The sequence below is a fragment of the Cydia pomonella genome, chromosome 22 (genome assembly GCF_033807575.1).
Source record: "Cydia pomonella isolate Wapato2018A chromosome 22, ilCydPomo1, whole genome shotgun sequence".
Lineage (NCBI taxonomy): Eukaryota > Metazoa > Arthropoda > Insecta > Lepidoptera > Tortricidae > Cydia > Cydia pomonella.
Window position 1 is genome coordinate 6,637,229 of NC_084724.1, and position 15,147 is coordinate 6,652,375.

Here is a 15,147-nt window from a genome sequence, read left to right on the forward strand (position 1 = left end):
TTATATAACAATAACTAAATGTAGAATATTTCAAAAACAAATTTTAAAATAATTATTTTTCGTGAAAATAACATTTAGTATTGCCAGCTTGCGTCTCAACCATGAACAAAAATACACCTCATCAATCCGGCTGTCACTTCACTTTAATCTATGGTTTCTGCTGCTGCCTTCAACAAACAATCCTTCCACCCATTTCCAGTGATTCTCAAGCCGTTTGCTACAAATATCTAACAGAAATGACATCGAAAACCGAAAAGGATCGGGCCAAACAGATCCAGGACCGATGTCAGAACATATTAATGGTTATGCTGAAGGATGAAGACAACAAATATTGTGTTGACTGTGATGCAAAAGGTACGATGATTCTCAAGTTTCCTATTCGCTTTAAAATATTATTTACGACTAAGGTAGTCGCTTAGAAGTAGTAACAGATAGCTAGCTGACTGCTAGCGGCCCGTATCGTAATTAGGTCCTTGAACTCAGTGAACCGTGAGTTCTTCATAGATTGGAATCAATGACTCATGATATCCTTAAACAATTTAGTTATTATCAATGCCAGGTCTCAATTTACAAGCATTTCCGCCCGTCGACGTCGTCAGGTAATGCATTACTCAGTTCACTGATATTCCAGTGTTTTATTTCTTGATTTCTGGTACAAAATTCTTGCTAAGGAAAAGAGTTCATATTTGCCAGATGTTGAAAGCTATTTAGAGTCAATGACATTTTGAAATTGATGAACATCACAAAGTGATTACATTGTCACTAGTAAAATAATTGAATAGTTTAAATAATGTATTATTTTTTCTCCTTATCATGGTCATGGTCATTGAGCCAAACTATATTTAAATAAATTTTTCTTAAAAAGAAAGAAAAATTTGGAACGTTTTTCAGATATATCTAATTTATTTTGAGGCCTGGGTTTGCATCCTTCTTATTTACTCTAGAAACAAAAGAGATGTAACATAAATGTTTATGCAAGTCCTGATAACAAACCATATAGTGAATTCGTCGAAAATGACTAAATATTTGTACTTTTGAATTGGGCAAAACTGAAATTAAATATTGATTACTTTATATTTACACATAGTTTCCTTATCAATAATATGAGGAAGCTATTATGTTATCTATTAATTGTTTAAAGTTATCTCTAATACTCTTACATATGCCAATCATCATATATGTCATTGTATCAATGAGTCCATGAATAAAATGCCAGATGTTTTATTGCTCATATGGGGTCATCCAATAAATGGGGTCAGGGAAATGTGACATGTTGTGACAAGGGGGAGGTGGGGAGTCACAAACTTTGTGACGTCACTGTAACATCATCAGTAATCGATTTATTTTATTTTATTTATTGTAAAGTTAAATAATTCGTTTTTATAACGACGGCATGTGTACACTGGCCGTAATACTTAAATACATAGAAAACACCCATGACTCGAGAACAAATATCCGTGCTCATCACACAAATAAATGCCCTTACCAGGATTTGAACCCGGGACCATCGGCTTCATAGACAGGGTCTAGGCCAGACCGGTCGGCCCCGTTTTCGAATACTGATAAGGGCATTTATAAATGTGTCTTTATTTATCACAAATATTAGTTCCTGAGTTGTGCAAATATGATATTTATATCGTGATGTATCCACAAAACAAGCTTTATTGCGCTTACTGTGAGACTAGGAGGTCGATCTGTGCAAAATTGACCTATAAACTATAATATATATTCAATATATGTATAATAATAAACGCGTACGTACGTGTAATATATATACGTATGCCTAGTCATGGAAGTCAGGAGCAAATATCTGTATTCATCACATAAATAAATTCCCTTACCGGATTCAAACCCAGGACCGTCAGCTTCATAGGCAGGGTCACTACCCACTAGGCCAGACCGGTCGTCAAACAAAACATTTATTTCACAATGTGAAATAAAAGAGGAAACCACTAATTACACTTTCCTGTCTTTAGCCCCATTTGGGTTAATTTCATGTAGATTATGCTTCATATCATAATGTTTAAATGAATAAGTCAAGGTTAGATTCCAATTATAATTGAGATCATGTTCAATATAAATTAAGGGCGTCTGTTGGCGCCGTTGCACGGAGCGGGGAAGCAGGTAAACGAAAAATTGTATGAGCATCACTAACTGGCGCGGACGGACGCATGCGACGGATTTTACCTACAATGACGTGACGTGAATGCGTGTGTGCGCCCGCGAAGTGCACCCGCGCCAGCTCGCGGACGCCCTAACATTCTGAAGAATCAACCTTACCTTTATACCCACATTTAGCACGCTAAAAAGTTTTTTTTTTAAATTTATTCTTATATGTATGCCATCATACTGCGGGGATTTAGTCAATTTGTGTAATTATACAAACACATTATTACACAAATTGACGAAGTCCCACAGTAAGCTCAATAAGGCTTGTGTTTTAGGTACTTAGACAACGATATACATATGTAATATACAAATACTTAAATACATAAAAAAAACACCCATGACTCGGGAACAAATATCCGTGCTCATCACACAAATAAATGCCTTTACCAGGATTTGAACCCGGGACCATCGGCTTCATAGACAGGGTCTAGGCCAGACCGGTCGGTCATACATAAATAAAAATATAATTATGTCCTATAATATTTATTATCTATTGTAAAAGATTTGCCTAGAAAGTGCACTTCGTAACCGTGCATGAAGCAATTGATCTGAAGGTTGTATTGATAAAATTACATGGTATGAATTATACCGTTATTGAATTATTGCTACAGTTGCAAAGTTGTGACACACGGATTTGAACGGCTCCTAGTGTAGACACAGACAGTAATTAGTGACCCTCTCTATACGAAGCAGGAGGTCCCGGGGGCCTACCGCGAAAAACGAAATTCGCAAATTGCGGGGATCTTTCTCTTTTACTCTCACTAAGACGTAATTAGAGTGACAGAGAAAAATGCCCGGTATTGACGGACTTCGATTTTACTCGGTTATAGCCCCGTTTTCGAATACTGATAAGGGCATTTATACATGTGTCTTTATTTATCACAAATATTAGTTCCTGAGTTTTGTAAATAAGTATCCACAACACAAGCTTTATTGCGCTTACTGTGAGACTAGGAGGTCGATCTGTGCAAATTTTACCTATAAACTATAATATATATATTGAATATACGAATAATAATAAACACGTACGTACGTGTAATATACGTTTAATATATACGTATGCCTATCCTCCATTAGAAAAATATTTATTTATTCATTTAAGTATCGATATCGATAGCAAGCAATTTTTATTCATAATAACAAATGTGACTAATTTTTGGAGTAAGAAATTATGTAATCATCATTCGCCTGCCCTTATCCCATTCATTTGGGGTCGGCGCAGCATGTCTTCTTCTATACCTCTCTCGCCAGTCACCCGTCATCTCATTATTCTCACACAATCCATCCACCTTTTCCTAGGTTTCCCTCTCCCGTTACTTCACTCCACATTCATTCGTAATACCTTTCTCGTAAGTAAGTAAGTAAGAAATTATGTAAATAAGTCAATAATTAATTAATCCCTAGCACTGGTACTGGTCCGATTTTGTCCACGAAATCCGGGCTATGCATATTACGTTGTAAAACAGTCCACGAAGGCACCAGAAATCCTAAGACTCGCTCAATGTATTCTCATCAGGTCACATTTGCATATTATGATGCCAAATGTGGCAGACAAGGGCACGGACTGCATTTAGCAAACATTACAGTACATTTACATGTAATAACTGGTGGATCAACATTAAGTATTCGAGTTAGATTTGTTTCTTTGGTCTTTGAGCGAATTCACAAGGGCCATGCTATATGTATTGTGTTACTGTAGTTTGTAATAATCTATTTACTATATACCTATGTAATTCTTTTGTTTTCTGTGTCAAATTCCATACTGTCGAATTAGGATAACCTGTAACGATGGTTGTGTGTATGTAGTAAAAAAAGAAAAGTTTATTCTATATTTTTTCTAAGGATAACTTGTTACCATCTTTTTACTTAACGAGCCGAAATTTATATTGTCTTCGGTTACCAGTTGCAGCTATTTTTTTTATTTAATCATTTATTTCTAGTAACTTTAGATTCATAAATATGTTAGTATGCACTTACAGCTTTGTTAATATGTACAAACTTATCACTAAAAAATTACTAAGGCAGCTATGATTCTAGAAGCACCCATTTAGCGGTTAGACATAATAGGTACTTCTAGAAACATGCATATCATCACAATGCCTCAAATATGGGCAGTCAAACCTCTCGGCAATCGAACGCAGGATTGCTATACCTACTTACGCATATAATAAAACCGATTATATCGCGTATAATGAATTTAAACATCCCGACGTTTCAAACCCTTTACAGCGTTCGTGATGGACGGAAGACTGAGCAAAAATATATACATCATACTAACATCATAATTATATTCAGATATACAAAAAATAATGAACAATCACTATACATTTTAAGGCTGGTTATATTTACAGTCGGCTGGAGAGAGAAATGACCCCTCCTGCATAGACTAGTTGTATGCAGGGAGGTCACCTTTCTCTGCAGCTTACTGCACGTCCAAAATAAAGGTAGTTGGGTCAAAATTATTTTCGTTGTCTTGTTTCTGACTACTCTGTCACGCTTGTATTTCTGGTCTATCAACTAAAAAAAAAGTCGAGTGCTATTGCATGTTTTGATAGCAGTAAATTATTAAAAAACAAATTTTACTCGTACAAAAAGCTACACTTCACATTTTTGGGGCCAAAATACAAGACAACGATAGTAATTTTGACCCAGTTAATAGTTATACATTACAACTATTTATTAAGGTGAATCTACTTTTAGAACACTGATTTCGTGTCCCTAGACTCTGTTTGCCACCGACGTGGTATAAAAAAAGTAGGTAACTCTACTAAAATGTTTACATCATTACAACACTATGGTCTGAATACATTGTAATTCGTCAAATAGTATTAGCTGTAGGCCCTGTCAATGAATTAAGTAGACATCATTTCATAAACTCGAAAAACATAATCATCTATACATTATTATATTTTCCAATCATCGGTGATTCCAATTGCCCAAACATGGCAAACGATGGTGTCGCATTTCTTTCCTTATATGGCAAACGAAAGTCACGCAACCACACTACGCAAACCCAAACCACGAAATGAAGTTCCGCTACTTATTCGAAAATTTTATAGAATGTTTCCTTATATGGGTTATATGCACGATTTTATGCTAGTTTCCCTCCGGGCCTATATATATTTCCAGTTTATATGTGACACATGATATTTTAAGTAATCAATACAATTTTTCTGTGTTCTTTTGTTCCGTTTAATGTTTTCCGCTAAATTCTGTTTCTTCCTTTTGACGGTCTCATAGCTTAGTCAGTAGTACCATGCCTAAAAAGTAGGAGGTCCCGGGTTCGAATCTCGGTAAGGGCATATATTTATGTGTTTATCGCAAATATTTGTTCCTGAGTTATGTTTTTTTTCTATGTATGTAAGTATTTATATATATGTAATTTTACTAATTATATATTATGTATACCATCATGTAGTACGCACAACACAAGCCTTATTGAGCTTACTGTGGGACTAGATTTGTGTAAGATTATCCCATAATGTTTATTTATTGTGTTAAATCCTGTTTCTTCCTAAAGGTGTCGATTGCGCGCTTTAGGCGAGCCTTGCACGAGTTGTGTTAATTGGGCGTAAAATCAGAAGCAAGAAGCAACCATGCGTACACTCGCGGCTCGCTAGCTAGATCTTAGTTCACATCAAAAAACACAAATGTTTAAGTGACGAAAATACAGACGAATTTTTCATCATGCTCGTAAAGTTGGTATTTAAGTCTTTCATTGTGTAAGTTTAAGTTGGTAGTTGGCATAAAGTTGCTTTTAAGCCCTAATTCATAAAATAAAATCATGTATTACGACTCTTATTAACTTTGCAATAAAATAATAATAAGAAATATATCTCGAGCATAAATACCCATTTTATCCTTTAGGCCCGCGCTTACACTCAGACTGAAGAAGGCCTCTCTCATTCTTCCACGCGTCTCGGTCTATTGCAATATTAGGCCAATCTTTTCCAAAGACGTCAAGCTCATCTCCTCCGAGGTCTGCCGTGGCGCTGCACTATATTTGGTGTCCATTTGGTAGTTTTTGGCCCACAAGTCGTTTATAACTCCGATTAAATTTATCGAACACTGGTTACAGGACCGCGCTGGGCGTCATGGAACCTGGGTATTTTTCTGTGCATCCGCTGCGCCGGCATCCATCGGAACCTGGGCGTGCACATCTCCAAGGTGAAGAGTGTGAACCTGGACTCCTGGACCCCGGAGCAAGTGGTACGTTATATAGAATAAAATACAAATATTCTTTACTGCTCACCAATATGAAAAGAGCATAATAACATACAAATTAAACCCACATTTTTATATCTTTATGTATTTTCCCGGTACTAAAATTATCTCGATACCAAATTCCATTTCAATCGGTTTAGCGGTTAAAGCGCCTAGCACAGAGAAGAGGTAACAGAAGAAATTTCGTTTTTGATACTATCTTTTATTTTCTTTCCACAGGCAACTAATACTTGTCGAGACAATTTTAACAAACCAAACACAATTAGGTTACGTTGTTTTATCACAGAGCTCCCATGGCAACGTCCTGTGTCCATCATCAGGTCAGCTCCATGGTACCATCATACTGCATATATGTATGTGAAGTTTCAGCTCAATCGAATAATGGGAAGTGGATCTAATTTAGCTTACAAGATTTGACCCGAACATAGATAAGAGAGTCAGACCAAGTTTAGTTTGCAATGATTTTGATAGCCCAGACTGTGCAAGTCAACGCAAACGTCATAATTTCATAGATGTTTGACGTTTAAAATAACACTTGCACTGTCTGAACCAAAGAGAATTGAGAAGACCAAGAGCGCTCTCTCCATACAACGGTTTTGTTACCAAAAATAGTATTATTTTCGTAGTCTACATCTAGCGTCAAGTAGCAGAACTCTCAGTACTGCTAGTAGACAATAGATGTCGCGGCAAACAAAAAGTTTAATGCTCAACGATTACCCGCTAATATTATAACTAAAGTAACCAGAACTCTATTTTCAACTCCTACGCTTACTAACCAACCAACCAAGAAGACCTTAATTCTCTTTGACTCTACATAAAAACGTTGCAAGTTAAATAAAAGCTTGTAAAAAACACAATCTCTGATAAAAACATGCATAAAATGTGAGACTATAATTGTAGGTATCCCTTCAACAAATGGGCAACTCCCGCGCGCGCGCCGTGTACGAGGCCAACCTGCCCGACTCGTTCCGGCGGCCGCAGAACGACTCCGCGCTGGAGGCCTTCATCCGCGCCAAGTACGAGCAGAAGAAGTACATCGCCAAGGAGTGGGTGCCGCCCGCCCCTCCCAAGGTCAACTGGTGAGTATTATATCTCAATGACCTATCACTACAGTATCAGGGCTTTACGTGGTATTTCAGATCGGTGGAAAGCGGAGTGGTCTGCTGCTACAAACAGCAACACTCTACCTGTCCATTGGTGGACCTTATGCCTTTTGTAATAAGGTCCACCGATGGACAGTTAACAGTGTGATGGTACAACTGGTCAAATCGCCCATATAATCGACCCGAAATAAAAACCTTGGGTTTGACCTCCCTCACAAACTTCGGTGCCGTCTAAATAGGCAGAAAAGGGCATGGCTATAGTTGTGTCGTTCTCTAGAACATTCTTCGTTTTGTATGGGGAATGTTCTCGAGAACGGCACAACTATAGGCATGGCCACTGTAATTCTCTAACATACAAATGGGATTCGAAAGATTCTCCACTCTGCGAGTGCGGTGAGGGAGAGCAGACCGCTGATCATATCTTCCAATGCTGTCCGGTCAGTCGTATTCTGGACCAGCTAAAGACTCGGACTCGGTCACGCCTGACCGGAGTGCCTTAACGACCTCAAATCTATACTCTGATTGTCCTTCATTATGTATGCCATATGATTAATAATAATAACGTGGTATTCAAGGGAGATAATTATCTTCAATTTCCTCTTCTGGATATTAACATTATTCAAAATATTTTGACACAATTTGTTGTATATGCAACCACAGCTATGCCCCTATGTTTGATTTTATTCGAATTTGTAATAATTATAAGAGTTAGTCTTTAAATTTGTATGAAATCTGTTTTTCACTCGTAATTTTACAATAATCAAAAAATCCGAAAAAGTCGAACGTAGGGGCATAGCTATGGTTAATATACATCAAATTATATAAAAATATTTTTCATAATATCAATATCCAGAGAGGAAAATTGGGACTACGTTGTATGGAGAAACGAGCGTCCCCTTTCCTCTAAATGACGAGACAAATCGGTTCGTGTGAATAAATGGTATGTCAAGAATTGTTACGTTCACGTCGAAGTGGCCAAATGTGTGTACCTTTATTTGTATAGCAACAAATTTGTGTTACGATATATTATACGATATAAGCTAGGGTGCAGAGTGTCCCACGAAAACATTAATAAGTTTGACTTAAATATTGAATAAAAATAAATAAATATTTATTTCAGGGACAAGGAGATCGATGAGGAAATGGAGAGGCAAAAGCGGAAAAAGAAGTCGACCTCGTCGGGATTAGGCCCTCTGCCCGCGCCCACCAACGACAAGAAATACAATGTAACTATTGATTCCACAATTCATTATCTTCCTCGTTCCTCGAGTATGAGGTCGCTGCTTTCTTCACTTCACATTCCACACTATTTCCCGCTTTCCAGTTTAAAGTCTGTATCTCTCCTTGGAATCCCTTCCCCAAGCTCTATGCTTTTTTTTACGGTGCGGAAATAGAGTTACGCATCGTCCCCCTGGGCCTGACGTGGGTGCATTTTGGGAGGTATGTGGGACTCGCCTCCCGGCTCTTTGTGCAGGGAATGAGGGGAGGAGCCCACTAAACCCACACCGGTGTTTCCCACAATTTATTATTTTATCAAGACCTACCCTGGCACATCTACCATGCCTGTTGAGCTTTTTATCGATATTTGGCTGAGACAATCGGTCAGTTTATTATTCCGCTTATAACTAGTCACTTATGAAGCCTATTTGTTTTACAGAAATCGGACGTAATCCCAAGCTTACCAAAGCCCAAATCATCAGTCAGCCCAAAGCTGGGCCGGAGCACGCCCACAGCCCAAGTGGAGCCCCCCAAACCCACCAGCTCCGCTGATCTCCTCGGCCTGGACACCTCCAAACCCGAAACCAAGCAAGATGACATCTTCTCCAGTTTCTTCTCCGCTCCCCAAGAACCTGTGGAACCTCCTAAAGAAGTCAAACCCGACTTGAAGACCGAGGAAGAAAATTTCTTCAAACAACCCGCCCCAACTGAAAAGGAAAAGAACAAACTAACTAAAGATAGTATCCTAGCTCTATATAGTAAGACTCCTTCTAATTTAGGAAGCCAATTCACTCAGCAAAGCTTCAACGCGTCGGCGCAAAGTCAGTTCAACCAAAGCCAGTTTAATCAACCAGCTCAGTTCAACCAGCAACCGACTAATCAGTTCAATTCAACCAATTTTAATCAAACACAGTTCGCTCAACAGCAAAATCAGTTTGGTTTCGCTAACGCGTTCCAATCGCAGCCTTTTAACAATGCGCCTCCTCAAAATGGGATGCAACAACAGCAACAACAATTTAACCAGTTTCAATCTATGCCAGGGCAGCTTCAACAGCCCTTCGGACAACAACAACAGTTCAACTCCGCCCAGCAAAGTTTCCCTCAAAATAACCAATTTTTCAACCAACCTCAACAACAGCCGCTGTCTCAGCAATTCGGTTCTTTAAACTTAGGACAGGGTTTCTCTAGCGCGTTTCCTAACGCCAATGTTGCCAGCAACAGCACTTGGCAGTAACTTGTTTTCAGACGTTCCTACGCGTTAATGTTTTTTTTTAAATGTGATAGTTTGTTTTATCTGTGGAGCATTTGTTATCTGTGCAAAGGAGCTGATTTCTTTTCGATTGTACACTGGAGGACAATAATATGAATACACGTAGTCGCGAATTTGCCATTGACCTTGAATTATTTAGCTCGTATATTCTTATTAAAGACATAACTATCTCAAAAATGCTCTGGATATAATTTAATATCAAAAAGTACGCGCTCGTACAGTAACAGTACTCTCGATTTGAAAAAAAAAAAAGGATTCTCGAGAGATCTAAAACATATCGTGTCAGGCAGCTGTCATCTAGGTGTTTTGTGTTCAATATTTATGTTGTGATATTCCAACTTCTATCGGCAAATTCGCATATTGTCAAGGATTGTAAATAATTACAAACAAACTTACTTTTTAATAAGAGGTGTAAGTATTGGTCCTATTTAATTTGTGATTTACATTAGACGTGTCACATTTCTGGTTAAGCACTTTGAATCTAACGCACTGTATATTGTGTTCGTGTATTTAAAATAATGTATGTAAATTCTGAAGGTAACGTCTATATTGTTTCATATTGCCGAGATACTTACATTGAAGGTGCGTTGGGGTAGCAACGGAAAAGAAGTAATTTAGAAAATCTCTTCTAAACTTGAACCAACCAAAACACCTAGGAGGTTTCAATGTTCATCAAATATACACCTATACTCTGTATCTTTAGGTATTTAAACAAAAGTATAACATTTATTGGTTAACCAACCAAATACAAAACCGCCTGGATCTGTCACAGAACGTCCTTACTTTAACCTACATTATTTGATCATGTAATGTTTTCATCTACCCTCAACTGGTTTAAGGAGCCATTTGAGGGTAGATTTTGATTACTTTTACTTAAATACCTAAAGATTCTATATCTTTATTATAGAATATTTGTTAATAAATATATTGCAATTTTATATTACGCAGAAATAAATTATGTTATTAAGCTTAGAACTAAATTAAAAGTAGAAAAATCACTGTCTCGGGCTGTGTCTAGGGGCGCATCACTAAGGCGCATATGGTGGAAGTCTTCGCTGTCCCCGGGTGTAGTCTCAGTAGCTCAGTTGGCAGAGTATGGGCTAGTGATCCAGTGTCGTGAGTACAAGTCTCACCCGAGTTGAATTTTTCCACTTAAATTTATTTCTAAGCTAATATATTGCATTATTTAGTAGATATTTATGATTTTTGGAATGATATTTTCCGAAGTTATCCCAATACACCTATGTTGATGCATGACTAGTAACATTTCTTGAGAGGAATAATTTAATGACGCAGGGTTGGTGCCTTTCGTTATCACAATAAATACTTAAATTGTATATTTACCTACACTACACATGTTATTCGGTTTGCGGGTCTGTGCATATGTTGTTCAATTTCAATACCGTTCGAACACGAGGAAAATTGGTCCCGTTAGGTATAGGGAATAAAAGGTCCCTGTGCGGGGTGAATTAACTGTGGTGTGGTGACCCAGGAGTCCGTCGCCATACATGAGGTCCATCCTAATTATTTAATAGCCGAAAAATTGCCACTGCTGTTTAAAAAGTCAGGGGAAATATCAACTTGCAACAATTCCTTAACCCAGACCCAGCTTAACCGAAATAAAATGTGTAGGTCTGTATTTTATAGAATAGATTATTAGTTTATTTTTAAGTAAACTTCGAAGTTAAGAACCTATTAACCTCGTTGTCCTAAAATTGTAAAGTCATTATTGTACTTCTAATATCGCCCTGTTTGAGAGCCGCCAACTTGTATCAAATGTACAAAATAGTTAAAATTGAGTCATGAAGTAATCCTAAACTTTTGCAATTGAGGAACTATCAATTGCTTAAAAAACTTTCCATCAGCAATCTCGGGATTAGGTAGCCATACGGATCCTGTGCTTATAAAACTTAAAAGAATTTATGTATGTCGACAAGGGTATTGCTAGCTAGGGAAAGGGGGGGCAGTTGAAATGGCCGAATAGGGGGGCAGCTGCCCCCCGCCCCTCTCTGACGCCCATGTATGACGAAATCATACAATTCATGAAATTCTGCCTCGCACAGCTAAACTGAGGAATGATTTATCGCTCGCGGTGTTTCCGGACTTCCTTCCGGAAACCTTCAAGAATAAAGTAATTGCAAGCCCTCGGGTGTCCATGGGCCACAGTAATGGCTTACCATCAGGCGATTTGTCTGCTCATTTGCCCCCTATCAGTCAACAAAGTTGGTAGCTCAGATCTCGGGTATGATTAATAATTATAGTTTGTAGGTTCGATGCTATGATATAATTTAATTCAGTATTTCCAGTCCATAATTTTTTTATATTTATTTTATAAATTGGTTTAAATAAATTTTATTTACAATTATTTTTGACTGAAGTCACTATTTTTCTTGTAATTTTAATATTTTATTGTAATTTCAGGTCGATAAGACTGATGTCTCCCACAGTTGCTTTGAAACAGGGTCGTTTGCTACACTTTGCACTAAATACATATTTCAATATGAATTGAAAATATAGGATTTTGTGCAGAGTGTATCGTTGTATAAAATCGACGGTAATAATACTAATTTGTCAATTTTTATGGCATGTAGTGTAAATATAATTAACTTTAGACCACTCACAGCAATTGTGGCTTAATTAATAATTATTGATGCATTAAATTATTTACACCAATAATTTACATTATTTTAAACTACAAGTAGAAAAAAATAAAATCAACCAGGGGTTGAACCACGAAGTCCGCTTTTGAGAATATTAAATTAATATTGCACCGATTTGCACAAAGTGAGGAGTGACATTATAAATAGCATATTTTCATAGAAATTTGACATTACCACATTGCCACAGAGTTATCTTGGTCCGACTGTTCAATTCAGAAAAACAGACTTTTAAAAGGACAGTATATATTAGAATTTTGAACTATGATTCAATAAAAGGTTAATTTTTTTCAAAACTGCAAAATGTTTTGGTCTTGAGGGTAGAAACCCTGTACTTACAAGCGATTAACAGCGCTACTACCACAATAAATAATAATACTACCGTACAGAAAGGAAACTTCCAACAAAACTGAAGCTTGACAGCGATTCAGGGACGAGTCGTGTTGTCCCTTTCTAATGTATGGCACTATCCCTTTCGGCTATTTAGGGTTGTAAATTCAAGTAATTCTTATCTGTGCACGCATAGGGACGTCAAGTTTTGCCAACTCTAATAATTACTCGTAGCTATGGAAGGTAGAGTTAAGGAATAGAATCTCCATATATCAAAAAGTTTCCAACAAAAACCATAAATAGGTGGCGCTACAATACCTAGAATATTTGAGAAATCTAATCAGAGACAGCGCACTTCACTTCGTCAATAACGCCTAGGTTCTTAGCTTCTATTCTATTCCTTGCCTCTACCTTCCATAGCTCGTAGCAATGCTGAGCCGAGAAATCCAGAACGCTGCAGTTTTCCCCCACTTCTACCAGGCGCGGATACAAGATTTGGCTTAGGGGGGGGGGGGGGCATTTTGAGAAAATCATATATTTTTGCACAGAAAATAAGGTAAAAAAAATTTTTACTCAATTTAGTAATGTGAGAGCCAGGGTTTTAGGGGGGGGCCATTGCCCCTATGGCCCCCCCCTTGTATCCGCGCCTGACTTCTACTACCATCATCTAGGTGGAAGGCTTGAGTGGACGCTAGAGTTGAGCGTACAGCGGGGCGTGGCGTGCGGCGTGCGTGTTAAACTAATGCAAACGTATAAGAGCGGCCGCAGTGCACGCTGCTCACACAGACCAGCTGCCCACACCGTCCCCAAAATGACGGCCACCAGACCACCCCACCAGTCGGTGGGGAAGCGAACCGCAACAGCCGCCGCAGCCATTGTGCGGTAGCGGCCCCTCATACCCCCCTCACGGGGGGTATCGACAGATCTCTCACTCACTCACGCTGCTCACATCACTCGTGAGCCCGATGCCACGCTGCACGCTCCGCTTCGAGCGTCCACTCCAGGGCTTACACTAAGGGTCACTGCGAAGTGACTTATTTTTGGGCGAAGAAACTAGCCCCTTGGTTGCAACGAATCGCACTTTCATACCGTATTCAGTGTATATTTTTAATTAGTTTTTTGTGAGCGGTCTCGTAGTCCCAAAACCGTAACCATGTTAATTGTAAAGGTAGCTGTCGAACGTTGTGTATTTAGTTCAGGAGTGTATGCCGTGTTTATATAAATAGGTTGTATGGGTGAGGTTCGACGCCTTTCTTTGTTTACACCAATAAACACTACACCGATTACTTGTTTTTTTTTTTCACTGAATAACTATTTACCTGCCTAGAGTCAGACCAAGTAACTAAGATTCATATACTAGCCGTGTCTTATCCAACCTCGACATTGGCAGAATCATCAACACCTTGATGGAGCCATAATACGAAAAATTGATTGATTGATCTTTATGTGTTGGGTGTCCATGATTGTAGATACTCAAATTTTTCCTTACCAAAAAGTTAAATAACAAAGAATCGTAACTGTTTTACTTAATATGATGGTGAACGATTCATTAACATTTACTGATTGCGTAAGCTGTAGTCCTGCACACGTCTCATGAATTACTCTGTATCTGTTATATATTAACACTAAAATTCGCATTTCAAGATATCTTCCACACTCAAATTTATTTACGTAGGTATAATAGAGAATTATCTCTCTATAAAACTGCTGCTCAATTTCTCCAAAATATTAAAAAGACTCAACATTAATATTCAAGTTTTCACTTCTGCCGGCACTCCCGGAGTGCAACCCGATTTTTTTTAAAATACAAGCATACGGCCTGCCTGATGGTAAGCAGTCGCCGTAGCCTATGGACGTCTACAACACTAGAGATTGTTATATGTGGTTGTGCACGCAAAGGGACGTCAAGTTGTGCCAACCCCAATAATTGCTCGGAGCAATGCCGACCCGAACGGAGCCGAGAATGACCGAAAGAAGGAATGTCGCCCCACTGGTTTCGATTGGAGTTTTCTATCAACGACGGCCCTTAGGGTTGAATTGCAAATTCATCAGTATAAAAATGAAACAACATTATAAATTAGACCACAATATAATTTCTTCATCACGTTAATCATCTAACAATTTAGTTAAAACATATGTACACACATTGGAAGCATCGAATGCAAAACCACCTAAT

The 15,147-nt window shown here is 38.1% G+C and overlaps 1 protein-coding gene across 1 annotated transcript; it reads left to right on the top strand.

Annotated features, from left to right (window-relative positions):
* Positions 1-19: 19 nt before the first annotated feature.
* LOC133530178 (stromal membrane-associated protein 1-like) lies at positions 20-14,257 on the top strand. Its single transcript, XM_061868034.1, has 5 exons — positions 20-354; positions 6,248-6,378; positions 7,294-7,472; positions 8,617-8,722; positions 9,154-14,257. Exons 1-5 carry the CDS (start codon positions 102-104, stop codon positions 9,946-9,948), a joined length of 1,464 nt encoding a protein of 487 aa, XP_061724018.1. The 5' UTR covers positions 20-101; the 3' UTR covers positions 9,949-14,257.
* Positions 14,258-15,147: the final 890 nt, after the last annotated feature.